Below are 13,626 nucleotides of genomic sequence, written 5' to 3'. Positions count from 1 at the left end.
TAACCCTCACCCTAAACCCAACACCTAAATCCTAAATCCTAAACCCTAAACCCTAAACCCAAGCCCTAAGTCTAATCCCTAACCCCTAAAACCTACCCCCCACCCTAAACCCAACCCCTAAATCGTAAACCCCAAACCCTAAACCCCAAAACCCTAAGCCTTAAACCCTAAACCATAAACCCTAAACCCTACCCTAACCCTAAACCCTAAACCCTAACCATTAAACCCTAAGCATTAAACCTTAAACCCTAACCATAAACCCTAAACCCTAACCCTAACCTAAACCCCAAAACCATAAGCCTTAAACCCTAAACCCCAACCCCTAATCCCTAATCTCTAACCCCTAAACCCTAAACCCCAAAACCTAACCCCTAAGCCCTAAACCTAACCCCTAATCCCTAAACCCTAATGTTATAGTTAAGGGTATTCAAATTGATACTAAAGGAGAACTATCTACAATGATGAACTATGGACTTATTTTTCGTTTGTCAACTTTAGTTTTAGTTACTTTAAAATGCGGAGTCCAATGCTTTAATTACTAAAACTACTTATTTTTCGTTTGTCTACTTTAGTTTTATTTTTAAAATTTGTTTATTATTATAGTTTGATGTGCCATATAAACTGTATACATTAGTGAGGCATAATAAATGGCATGCGATAGATTAACTGTCAAAATCAAATGTCATACATACAACAACAAATTTACACAGAGACATCAAAATCAGTCATTATGGTGTCCGTGATGTCGTGAGGATGTGCCACATGGTCGATTCCATCTTCACGCTTGACGATCAGGATTTCTTCTGCCACGTTGTCTCCCCGCTTCTGCTTGCTCAGCCTCAGTAGAAAACTCCTGACGCAAATCAACACCTAATAAGTCGCCCATATCAAGTATTGCTCCAGGTACATTCCATTGCGGAGCAAATGGGGCATTAGGTGTTGCCATTGGGGCATCGTGTTGCTGTGGAGGAGTCATAGTGGGCCATGAAAAATGAGGTTGTGTTTCCGCAACACCACCGAACGAATGTTCGCTTGCAGAAGTATCAGTGTGATGACCTTCAAAAGGATACTGATACATCTGTGAAGGATATTGGGAAAATGTTGCTGGCATGTAATACATTCCATGACCACGCTCCATCATTTGTTGGGATTATTGTTCCGCTTCAACAGGCTCCCTTCGTCTGCCTATGCCCCGAGTTTCAACACTTGATTGAAGAATGTGAAACTCTTGTGCTGGGAATTCACACTCTGATGCTGGACCATGTGACACTGGCTCAGTGATTCTCTCTTGCTCTTCTGATATAATCGCTAACTTTTCCACGTAAGGCACGAGATCATCAACTGTCCATGTGTTCCTCCCTTGTGGTGACACCATATACTGTAAAGTCTCCACAACTTCACCCTGCAATTATTAGTGTCAAGAAATTAATGCTCATGCTTAACAAAATAATTTGAAGTTAAACATTGAAAAACAGATAAATACCAATGTAGCTGTGTTTGCATTGTTTGGGTCGACAAACATCTTTGTTTTACGCCTATACCACACCATGTAGTCCGAGTTAAAACCCAATAGGCCCTCCTGTCGAGGATAAACGTCGACCCTAAACTCAGCTCGATTGTTCCACTGACTAATAATTGGGGCCAACAGGTGGAACCAATTCTCATCTTGTTTGCCTTTGAGCGTTATGCCATGGAGATTCTGCGGTTGCGAAGGACACCCAGGAATAGGTTGTTGCAATCCAAATTGTTGTAAAACTCTATCGGGTTGGTGCCACTCAACAACATGGAAACAAATCAGTGGCACCACCGCGAACCAGGCTACACTTCCAACCACACAAATTGGAGGCAACGCTGCCATCACAGTTGCTGTGTATGGCTCCCAGACAAACTGCATATAACAACACACTTGCCAATTTTCAGTCAAACATAACATATTAACATTTCATTTAACCAATACATTACGATCTTCTTACCTCATGTCGTTTCATGAGATCCAATTTGCGACGGAAAACTCTAAGATCATCATTGTCAATATGCTGATTTCCACGTCGCAGCCACCTACAAAAACAATGAAATCATCATTGTCAACACGTTCCATAATTAATTATTTTCAATTCAAATCTAATTTTTTAAACGACAAACCTTTGTCCGAATGGTTTATTTTCTATTATGGGAGGCGTCCTCTTTGGAGCCAAAGTCGTGCATCGTTCCCATGCCCACATTTGGATTAAGATGCACATACCTCCAATTGATTTAACTTTGTAATCGGTGGCGCTGCACATCTCTATATAAATACGCAAGCACGGCAGGTCCCCACGCATACGTGTTGCACTGTTCAAAGTCACGTAAAAATTGTAGGTACCTTAAGGAAACTCTGCTACTTCTTTTGTTAACAAAGAGGACACCTCCTATGAATCGAAGAATCCATGCATGGGTAAACCTTGTAATTGTTCAGCATTACCGTCATCAATATTTATGTGAGAAAAATGGTGAGCCAGCCAACTTAATTTTACCACACTGCTTTCAAGTTCGCCTTCCTGTGGTTTGACTCCTAATAATTCTTCACATAAATCGGCCCAATCAAGATTTGTTGAACCAATTAATGGTGCCCTGTCAGTACGAAGACCTAATAAAACTGACACATCTTGAAGAGTAATGGTAACCTCTCCACATTTCAAGTGAAACGTGTGTGTTTCCGGCCTCCATCTTTCAATGAACGCACTAATAAAGGCCGCATTTATCTTTAGGTATCCCATCTTCATTATCCAATAAAACCCAGATTGTAGAAGCAGAGGAACAATTTCACCTTGATACGTCGGGACTGCTCGTCTGATGTGTAATTTTCTGTCTGGTTCTCCATTCCAAACATGTTCTGAAACATGTTTGGGTTGCATCCACAAAACGTCACCATCAATTGGACCAGACCTAGTTTGTATACTTGATGAGCATGACGACAAAGATGTCATTGATCCTGCAAAATAAAATATAATACAATAAAATGAATAATAAAATTTAAACATACTCTCCAACTTATATCACATCCAAACACAACTTTACATAAATAACAAATTATTTTTTTAATTTTAATAACAAAATATATTATACAAATAACCTAATTCATATATATTATACAAATAAATTAAATTACATACAAATATAAATTTAAATGTATAACATAATTTTTATATTTGTAACTATAAATTAAAACAATATATATATATACAAAATTAATAACTTAAAATACTTACGAGTAAAATAATTTAGCATACAAAATTAATTATTTAAATTACGTTAAACTATTCTAATTTAAAATACTATATGAAATAATAATAACTAAAACTAACGTAATATAAATAATTTAATTGTTACCTAATTTAAAATTTATAATTTACAATACCTAAAACTATTCTTAATTTATCATATCAAATATTTAAACTAAATGTAATATACCATATAAAAGATTTAAACTAAACCTAATATAAAATTAATAAGTTACGGAACCTAAAACTATTTTTAATGTACTATATAAATTTTTTTAACTAAACCTAATCTACCATATAAAAATTTAAACTATTCCTAATTTATCATATCAAATATTTAAACTAAATGTAATGTACCTTATAAAAAATTTAAACTAAACCTAATCTAAAATTAATAAGTTACGAAACCTAAAACTATTTTTAATCTTCTATATAAAAAATTTTAACTAAACCTAATCTACCATTTAAAAATTTAAATTATTCCTAATTTATCATATCAAATATTTAAACTAAATTTAATGTATCATATAAAAAATTTAAACTAAACCTAATATAAAATTAATAAGTTACGGAACCTAAAACTATTTTTAATCTACTATATAAATTTTTTTAACTAAACCTAATCTACCATATAAAAATTTAAACTATTCCTAATCTACCATATAACATTAATAACTTACATTATCTAAAACTATTCCTAATCTACCATATAAAAAATTTAAACTAAATCTAATCTACTATATAAAATTAAGAACTCAAACTAATCATATTAACAAATCAACTAAATCTAATATATCCTATAATACAAATAATAACATACTAACTAAAATTATAACATATACATATAACACAAATAATATTAATATTTCAAATTACTACTTAAAATTTATAACTACCACCTAAACATACATAAGATATAACATATAAAACAAATCTAACCTAAACATACGTAACATATAACAACTAAAATTTATAATCTAAACACACCTAAAATTTATTATCAGTTAAAAAATACTTACCAAGAATCCAAGTAACAACAATGAACCAAGGAAGCACTACGAACCAAACGAACCAAGCTTTCTGAATAAGAAGATGAAAGTGGAAGTATGAGGAGTGAGGAGTGACGGAGCAATGGAGAGGAGAAGCAAATTTAAAGCAAATTTTTTCAAAGCAAATCGCTGGAGGGAATGACGCCTCCTTCATGCAACTCGCAATACCCAATGGCACGTCCCTGCTGCCCCTGCGTCGCTACATCCCTAACTTGCTGCAGTCTGCAACGCTGCAACTTAGGGCTCTGCGTTTGACTGAGCAGCATGACCAACTCGCCATTAGTGCTGGCGCTTCCAAAGCCACGTCAGCAAAAGGGGACGCGCTGGTGGGAATGGCGCTTCCAAAGCCACGTGGCTCGTCCCTATCGAAGGCGCCAGTGGTCGTGGCGCCATGCATGGCCATCTACGTAAAAAACAGCACCTGTGGGGAATAAGTTACAAAAGAGCCCTAGTTTGGAAAATACTTTGTAAAAGAACCCCAAACTGAAAAATTTGCCAACAAGCTCACCCTTCCTTGCTCTGTTTTTACTTTTTCAGCTTGAAGCACATTGACCATGATGTATGTGCCATGAAGAGCTCCCAAACAATTCTATACATTACCATAAGTATATTTTTACTACATTAAAAATAAAGTTTAAGTCACTCATTAATGAAAAACACTAGCATAAGATTGAATTTTTACTACATTAAAAATAAAGTTTAAGTCACTCATTAATGAAAAACACTAGCATAAGATTGAATTTTTACTACATTAAAAATAAAGTTTAAGTCACTCATTAATGAAAAACACTAGCATAAGATTGATTTACTCATATACCTTAAAGTATTTCCACCTGTCATCTTTGTTGTTCTCGAAAATATGTTGAGGTTGTCTTAAACATTCATTATGACACCTTAAAACTACTAAAAACACATTTGAAAAGTGTTAGCTAATTGTTTCACGAGATCTTTCAAATGGTTTTCTTATCACTCTATTCTTATCATGATGTGCCAATATGTGTAAAATTATGGTCACTAACTCTTCAACACGCATATGTCTGGAAGGGTGCATCCCACCTATGATTTTCAACATTTCGCATAGTTTACGGAACGCGACTCTATCCATTCTTGTATTCTCAATATAGGCCACATCAGTTATGAAAATAATCCTACAAACTTGTATTTCCGTAATTTAGCTTCGTTCGTAATCCATGGCCTTTTTCTCTTCAAGTGCTTACTTAAGATAAAATAGCATATAATGATTGCCATCAAAGTAATACAATTCAACATTTTCAAACATGTGATCAACATTGCTAAGATCTTTTTCTTTCTTTCACGCGGTTCCATCTATTCTGCCATGATGAAAGTTTAACATTTCATTGCTAATTAAAAAATTTTCGTCGCACGTAAAACTTAAAAAAGACAATAAAAATGCATATTAGATAATCCTTACAAAATGATATATATAGTCTAACACATGGCTAAGCATCGTATCTCACTTGGATTTTGATAAATAAAGATATCTATATAAACCATACTTTAGGAGATAGCAAGTATCTTCAAGACGTTTCAATGAATCACAATTTATCAATCAAATTAAATATCAAGAGAAACAACAAGAGATAAGGATAAACTCACCAGCTACAGTAACAAAAAAGTAAACAAAGTAAGATATTTATATAAGGCAGGAAAACAACCTATTGTAAATTTCACTTTATATAATTCAATAAAATAACCTCTTATAAATTTCGCTTCCATTTCTTATAATTTATTACATGAATATATACTTTGACTAAGGGATAAGTGCTTCAATTTAAAATATATATTTCTGGATACCAAGGTAGCCCACATGGAGTTTAAGCGACATGGTAGATAAAAATTGGGTGGAGTCGATTATGTACAACAATTGGACACCATTTTTTGTGCTGGGAGGCTAGAGCATAAACAAGACACTTCATTAATGAAAGGAATGTTGAAAATTTCACAATGCTCGACAAAACAGAATAAAAACATATTCATATTTCAATTTTTACACAGAAAAATACATATTGGTCGTACCTATTGAGGGAGGAATTACCTCTTGAAAGATGATTAGGCCCTAGAACAAGAAGATGAAATACGAGAATAGAAAAAATAAAATCACAGGTAACATGTATATGTAGCAAAATGAAACAGGCAGGAATAAGATATAGTGGGGGACTGGAGGTAGTGGGTATGGTTATCTCTGTACTTTAATAAGCAGTATGCATTCCCATGACAAGGGAATTCGTTTACTCAACCCCTCCACCCGAGAATAAAAAAAGCATAAGATGTGGGTATAATAGTTTCTTGCGAATAAAATATACCCAAAACTAAATATTTTATTATCTCTTAACTTTCGTAGTAATAGACAAAAGATAACATGAAACAAAAACCCTCAAATTCGTAAGGTGTTGTTGGTTGGGTTTAACTTCAAACCCTAAAACCCTAGAAGCCGCTTAATTTTTTCTAGACTTTTCTTTTTCTTTTCATAAACCCCCAACCCCACGCACACTCTCTTAGTTCTCTCTCGTTTGCATTTGCATTGCTTCCTACATTTTCTTTACCTTCTCTCTGTCTCTTCCATACTCACATCATGTATCGCTTGGCTTCTAACCTCGCTTCCAAAGCAAGGTCACCCTACAATCCCACTCTTATTTTTAATATGTTCCCTTATTACTGTGTTGTGTGGGAGCGAAATTAGCCATGTGGGTTACCCAGAAAATCTTGCATAATCCATCAAAATTTGAACATTTTAATTATTGCCTCATTGATTATTGTGTGTTTAATTCTTAGATGTTGGGTGCTAACACATGATTGGGCACAATGAACTTGTTTTGACTTTGAATTGATGTTTCTTTGGTTACAGGATTGCTAGGAGTAGCAGCCAACAGGTGGAACACTAATGCTTTAAATGATACTCTTTCCTTTTTAGTATTGTGATGTTTGAGTTTGAAAATGTTTTAGGGTGATTCCTTATTCTATGTGTGTGTGTGTGAGTGTGTGTGTATTATCTATTTTCTTTGTTGCATGTAGATTGGAAGTAGGCTGAGTTTGAGCAGAAACTATGCGGCTAAAGACATTAAATTTGGTGTGGAGGCTCGGGCTCTGATGCTTAAGGGTGTTGAAGAGCTTGCTGATGCTGTCAAAGTAACCATGGGTCCCAAGGTAACTGAATGGATTGTTATTTGCTTTTTGGTTTATTTAGATGGGGAAGATTATTATTATTTTATACTTATTAGCAACGGTAAGGGGAAAGTGTTGGAACTTGGAAGGAATGACACTATGCGAATGATTCTGATTGCTGATCTCAGATGTCTATGAAGTCAATTCTAGCTTTTGAGGGACAAAAAGTCAAAAACCACTATTTAACAAAAGAATGAACGATGTTAATGCTGGACTTTTTGTGTATTGCCATTGTGCAATGGGTGTTGTCTGTGTTTGTTGATGTTGAGTTTATTATCTTTTAGGGCCGTAATGTTGTGATTGAGCAAAGTTTTGGTGCCCCTAAAGTAACCAAAGATGGAGTAACTGTTGCAAAGAGCATTGAATTCAAGGATAAAGTTAAGAATGTTGGTGCCAGTCTTGTAAAGCAGGTTGCTAATGCTACTAATGATGTGGCTGGTGATGGTAAGCTGATATATCCAAAGAAGATTGTACTTCATAGTAAATTTTTGTCTATTGGTTACTTCGTTACTTGTACAATATTAGATTGCATGGTTCCGTGGTTGCTTAAAAATTAGTTTGTCTTTCATCTTAGGACATAGTATAGATGTTAGAAGACTATAAACTGACTATCAGCTTGCTGGTATTTATCCAATAATTAGGTGTTGTTACCGTGACAGAATATTGAGGGAGGGAGCATTTCAATTGTCTTGCAGGAACCACATGTGCTACAGTCCTTACACGAGCAATATTTACTGAAGGCTGCAAATCAATCGCGGCTGGAATGAATGCAATGGACCTGAGGCGGGGTATAAGTATGGCTGTCGATGCTGTGGTCACAAATTTGAAAAGCAGAGCTAGGATGATTAGCACATCTGAAGAAATAGCGCAGGTTTGTCGATCATACTTTGCTAGAGCCTCTTCTTGTATATTGCAGGAGATGATAATAAGGATTCTGGGTTTTAACTTTAATTTCTGTTTTTGAATTTTGAATTTGAATTGATAGGTTGGGATGATATCTGCTAATGGAGAGAGAGAAATTGGTGAGTTGATTGCAAAAGCTATGGAGAAAGTTGGCAAAGAGGGAGTAATCACAATTTCAGTAAGTTTTTATCTGATTATCCTATTGATCAGTGTTGTATGCCTGTTTTACTTGTGGAAAGTTTTTTGTTTTCTTCCTTTCTTTTGCCTTTCTTTGTGGAGGAAAGTGTGGGGTTTGTTTAATAGTATTATCTTGATAATGAAATGCTTCTGGAAGCTTCCTATGAAGTGTTCTTATTTTTTCCTTTCAGATTCCATCTTTGGTCATCCTGGATAGTCATAAAGTCATTTCTTTTTCTGCCATTATCCCTAATTCCAACTTAGTTTTAATTTTTTCCCCTTGTATTCTGTATCTTACAGTGCCTGATCATTGTAACCATTTCAGGATGGCAAAACATTATATAATGAGTTGGAAGTTGTTGAAGGAATGAAGCTCGACAGGGGCTACATATCTCCTTATTTCATTACAAACGATAAGAACCAGAAATGTGTATGTTATCTACTTATCTCTTCTCTCTACTTCACAACATTAAAATATATGTAGAAGGATTGTATGAAGTCACTTGTTCACAAACCCTTCTTTTGTTTCGTACGTACTTACACTTGCCATGTCTTGTTGTCTATAGGAACTTGAAGATCCCCTTATTCTAATTCATGAGAAGAAAATCTCTAGTATAAATGCTATAGTTAAAGTCTTAGAGTTGGCTTTGAAGGTGAGCAGTGCCATTCACTTTTGCATTTGACTTTTAAAATAATTGATATTTGCTGACACCTACATATCTCCAGAGACAAAGACCTTTATTGATTATTGCCGAGGATGTGGAAAGTGATGCACTTGCAACTCTTATTCTAAATAAGCTTCGGGCCGGAATTAAGGTTTGTTTTGCCTGTCTGTAGGTTAGGATTTTAGGTCTTAGGTTCCTGAAAGTTTGGATTATTGGTTTTGTGGAGTTGATGTTATATATGAAGCTTTGCTGTAGGTGTGTGCTATTAAAGCCCCTGGTTTTGGTGAAAATAGGAAGGCTGGTCTTCAAGATCTTGCAGTTCTCACAGGAGGAGCAGTGAGTTTACTGTTTTGAGGTTACTGCTGCATTAAGTCTTATTTTGTGAACTTATTACTGATTCCTTTCCATATCCTAATAGCTTATTACTGAAGAGCTTGGCTTGAAGCTTGAAAAAGTGGATTTGGATATGCTTGGTACCTGTAAAAAAGTAAGAATTTAGCTTTATTTGTAAAGCATTTGAATCCATTGTAGAATTTTAGTACCTTTTCCCGGCTAATTTTTTTACTGGTTCTGGTAGAGGATGTTGACTTTCCTTGAACCAAGTATCTTGTGTGATATTGGAATATGTTTTCATTGAGTTCATCATTCGTATCCTGATACTGCATAGGGTTAACGTGGACAACTGACTTAGGTTCATAATGTTTGCAGATAACAGTTTCTAAGGATGACACTGTCATTCTTGATGGAGCGGGTGACAAGAAAGCACTTGAGGAAAGATGCGAGCAGGTTTGAGTTGATTTATACATTTGGTCCCGTGTATTCTATTTCCATCCAATGATCTGTAAGGTTTAATGATGCACCTAACTTGTTTGTGATGAATTTTGATAAACAGATTAGGTCAGCAATTGAAAACAGTACCTCAGATTATGACAAGGAAAAGTTACAGGAAAGATTAGCCAAGCTTTCTGGTGGTGTTGCAGTGCTTAAGGTATGCCTACTTGTGTCATTTTGGTTAATGGTTTATCCCTGGTGAACATCCCACTGAGGTTCTGCAATGGAAAAATTGACATTTAAAACTGCCCTTTTGCAGATTGGAGGAGCCAGTGAAGCTGAAGTTGGTGAGAAGAAGGATAGAGTGACTGATGCATTAAATGCAACTAAGGCTGCTGTAGAGGAGGGCATAGTGCCTGGTAAAATATCAACTCTAACAGTTCAATGGTTAGTTTTACAATCTCAAATCAGATCCGACTTTAATTTGTTCTCGCACTGTAGGTGGTGGTGTTGCTCTTCTATATGCATCGAGAGAGTTGGATAAACTTCAAACTGCTAACTTCGGTCAAAAGATTGGTGTCCAGATTATCCAAAATGCTTTAAAGGTCAGTTTTCTCTGAATTTTTTCTGATTTCCTCTTTAGCTCCTCCATATTGCATTTTTTATGCTTACACTTTGTATCTTGTGGAAGGAAAACCAGCACCAGATTTTTTTCACCCAAATGTTGATCTGCAATATGATGGATATGGATTGCATTTTCCTTTATGATATGGTTTTTAACCTAGATTGTTATTTTGGGTTATCATTTTTTATTACTTGTTCATAAAAATAATGCAGACACCTGTGCTCACTATTGCATCAAATGCGGGAGTTGAGGGTGCAGTTGTTGTTGGCAAACTATTGGAGCAGGAGAATCATGATCTAGGATATGATGCAGCCAAAGGTCGGTGATAATTGTTATCTTTCTCCCTAATTGTGTTTTCATTCCATGTCAGAAGAGATACTGATTCTACTGACATTTTTTGCAAATTTTTTTCCTGCTTCACAAGGTGAATATGTTGATATGGTTAAAGCTGGAATCATAGACCCCTTGAAGGTGATTAGGACAGCCTTGGTTGATGCAGCCAGGTAGGATGTCCAGAAATTTGTTGTAGATATTGAAAACATTTTAATTATTTGTTTGTTATGTAACTTGCTTTTAACCGAATAATGTCATGTGTTCTATATAGCCAACCTCTCCTTGTGAGATAAGACCCCATTTTGGTTATTATGTAACTTTCTTATGACCTTCCTGTGCAGTGTATCGTCTTTGATGACAACAACTGAAGCTGTTGTGTCTGAACTTCCAAACGATAATAAAGATACTCCAGCTATGGCTGGTGGCATGGGTGGCATGGGTTATTGACCAGCTTCTATTGATTTGGTTGCACTTGAAAACAAGGATTGGTGCTGAACCCTCACAGCCCCCCCTTTTTTGTTAAATTATTTGGTTTGTGAAGGCATCTTTGTAACCATAGTGAGAGATCGAGATGTAGGTATATGGAAATGTGACTGCTATAATTCCAATTATAAGATATTTGGAACAATTTTTACATCCTAACTCAAGGCATTGTTTCCCGAAAATGTCAGTTGAAGTATATTTTTGAGACATTTATAACGTAGTATGATCCGTTCACATTTAGTACGTAAATAGTTTTGGAATTCTATACGACTTTGGTAAATTATGACGAGATGTTCTAGAACCCAATCTCCTTGGGAGTTCATTTGGGTGTAGGTAAGGTTGTGTTTATAAGAGTAGGGGTGAAATATGTCAGTCTCTGGGGGCCTGTGGTTTGACCCCTCAAAAGCTTGTTTATAAAAAGGTTAATAAAAAGGTTAGACTTAGGTTTTTTAAAAAGTCTTATTAATTAGAAAGGTGGAGCTTTAGGCTTTAAAAAAGCCTATTAGGCTTGATAGGTTGGTATGTTTATATAATAGGCTTCATGAACGTCAAGAAAATAATGTATATAATGATACTTGAATTTCATTTTTGTCTACTAAAAAGATCATAAATGGGTCTTTTTGAACATCAGGAAAATAAGTTACCCTTATTAAGAGGTTTTTCTTTTGTTATAACATCCAAGAATTTAATGCAAATTGAGGAAAAAAGAAAGTGACGAAACAAGTAATGAGACATAGAAGCATCAAGATCTCAGTCCTAGCCGGATGATGATGCCTTTCTTGTTTAGAGGGGGTCGAACTTAAATGCTCATTTCGACTAAAGAAAAAAGGATAGATAAATTGATTCGTGATAATAGTATACCATTTTCATCCACTAAAATTCTCAGTAACATGACAACAAATTAAAAGGAAATCATAAACCCGTAGCTGAACAGTCAAAAGCGAAAACCAACAAGGGAGAGCCAAAATTCATTTGAAAAGAAGGGAATTGATATTGGTCCCTCCAAGTTGCTATTAGTCCCTACCATTCCAGTGAAAAGACAAAAGCATCCTTTTTTCCTTTCTTCTAATATTAGCACCCATCGCACCTTTTCTTCCTTTTTCCTTCCTTCCTTCCCTAATGAATCTCTCCCTTCTATAGTTTTTTTTTCATCTTTGTCAACTCAATCGAATCACAATTCCATTGTGAAATTTGTACAACAAAATTGTATTCCCGTTTTGTTTTCTAGTTTTTTGGCAACCCAACGGAATCAAATTCTGTTGTGTTGTTGAAATTGTCTCACAATGGAATCGTGATTCCTTTGTGTTGCAAATTTGTCCCTCAATAGAATCGTGGTTCCATTGTGTTACAACTTACGTAACATAATGAAATTGATATGGGCCCCTACCATCTTTGTGAAAAGACAAAAGTACCCTGTCCTCCAATATTGGCATCCACCCACCCTTTCTTCCTTTCCTCTTTCCTTCTTTTCCCTCCTTCCCTCACAAATCTCTCCATCGTGCAATTTTTTTCGTCTGTCCTCTCAACATAATCACGATTTTGTTGTGAAATTTGTACAATGGAATCGTATTTGCACTTTTTTCTTGATTTTGTGGCAACTTAATAGAATCATGATTTCGTTGTGTTGTTAAAATTGCCTCTCGAAGGAATCATAATTTCGTTGTGTTGCAAATTCACCCCCACAACAGAATCATGGTTTTGTTTTGTTAGAATTTATGTAACATAATGGAATTGATATTGGCCCCTACCATCCCTGTGAAAAGACAAAAATACCCTTTTGTCCTTTCCTTTAATATTGGCACCCACCCCACCCTTTCTCCTTTCTTCCTTCCTTTCCTCTTTCCCTCTCTTCCCTCCTTTCCTCACGAATCTTTCCCCTGTGCAGGTTTTTTTTCCGTCTTTGTCAACTTAATGGAATCACAATTCCATTGTGCAATTTGTATAACAAAATCGTATTTCTAATTTTTTTTTCTGGTTTTCAAGCAGCCCACATAATCACGATTCCATATTGTTGTTGAAATCACCTCACAAAAGAATCATGATTCTGTTGTGTTGCAAATTCGCCTAATAAAATCGTGGTTCCATTGTGTTACACTTAATGTAACATAATCAGGTCACGATTTCGTTGTAGGATGAATTTGTAACACAACGAAATTGTGATCATGTTATGTAACAAA

At 35.3% G+C, this 13,626-nt stretch overlaps 2 protein-coding genes across 2 annotated transcripts; one reads left to right on the top strand and one right to left on the bottom strand.

Annotated features, from left to right (window-relative positions):
* Positions 1–662: 662 nt before the first annotated feature.
* On the bottom strand, positions 663–4,712 carry LOC121174346 (serine/threonine-protein phosphatase 7 long form homolog). Its single transcript, XM_041013537.1, has 4 exons — positions 4,583–4,712; positions 2,514–2,971; positions 1,484–1,888; positions 663–1,402 (listed from the first exon to the last, which is right to left on the bottom strand). The coding sequence occupies exons 1-4, from the start codon at positions 4,710–4,712 to the stop codon at positions 1,151–1,153; spliced, it is 1,245 nt and encodes a 414-aa protein (XP_040869471.1). The 3' UTR covers positions 663–1,150.
* A 1,957-nt stretch (positions 4,713–6,669) lies between these two features.
* On the top strand, positions 6,670–11,608 carry LOC100811995 (chaperonin CPN60-2, mitochondrial). The gene is made up of 18 exons (XM_003555673.5): positions 6,670–6,940; positions 7,176–7,200; positions 7,343–7,474; positions 7,777–7,936; positions 8,188–8,363; positions 8,478–8,573; positions 8,898–9,002; positions 9,139–9,225; positions 9,299–9,388; positions 9,493–9,573; positions 9,656–9,724; positions 9,946–10,023; positions 10,130–10,225; positions 10,328–10,427; positions 10,510–10,613; positions 10,846–10,951; positions 11,058–11,136; positions 11,308–11,608. Exons 1-18 carry the CDS (start codon positions 6,903–6,905, stop codon positions 11,411–11,413), a joined length of 1,728 nt encoding a protein of 575 aa, XP_003555721.1. The 5' UTR covers positions 6,670–6,902; the 3' UTR covers positions 11,414–11,608.
* Positions 11,609–13,626: the final 2,018 nt, after the last annotated feature.

This window comes from Glycine max, chromosome 20, assembly GCF_000004515.6.
Source record: "Glycine max cultivar Williams 82 chromosome 20, Glycine_max_v4.0, whole genome shotgun sequence".
NCBI classification, from domain to species: Eukaryota; Viridiplantae; Streptophyta; class Magnoliopsida; order Fabales; family Fabaceae; genus Glycine; species Glycine max.
The sequence above is the reverse complement of the archived record's forward strand: the minus strand, read 5'-3'. Positions and strand labels throughout refer to the sequence as shown.

What these genes read in the sequence shown, in the direction of transcription:
- LOC121174346 (XM_041013537.1), bottom strand. Translation starts at nt 4,712, where the DNA reads ATGGCCATGCATGGCGCCACGACCACTGGCGCCTTCGATAGGGACGAG. An exon ending in GCGAACTTGAAAGCAGTGTG is followed by an intron (nt 1,889 to 2,513) that starts GTAAAATTAAGT and finishes TGTTATATGCAG; the next exon opens with TTTGTCTGGGAGCCATACAC. An exon ending in ATGCAAACACAGCTACATTG is followed by an intron (nt 1,403 to 1,483) that starts GTATTTATCTGT and finishes TAATAATTGCAG; the next exon opens with GGTGAAGTTGTGGAGACTTT.
- LOC100811995 (XM_003555673.5), top strand. Translation starts at nt 6,903, where the DNA reads ATGTATCGCTTGGCTTCTAACCTCGCTTCCAAAGCAAG. An exon ending in TCTTAGAGTTGGCTTTGAAG is followed by an intron (nt 9,226 to 9,298) that starts GTGAGCAGTGCC and finishes ACATATCTCCAG; the next exon opens with AGACAAAGACCTTTATTGAT. An exon ending in CAGTTCTCACAGGAGGAGCA is followed by an intron (nt 9,574 to 9,655) that starts GTGAGTTTACTG and finishes ATATCCTAATAG; the next exon opens with CTTATTACTGAAGAGCTTGG.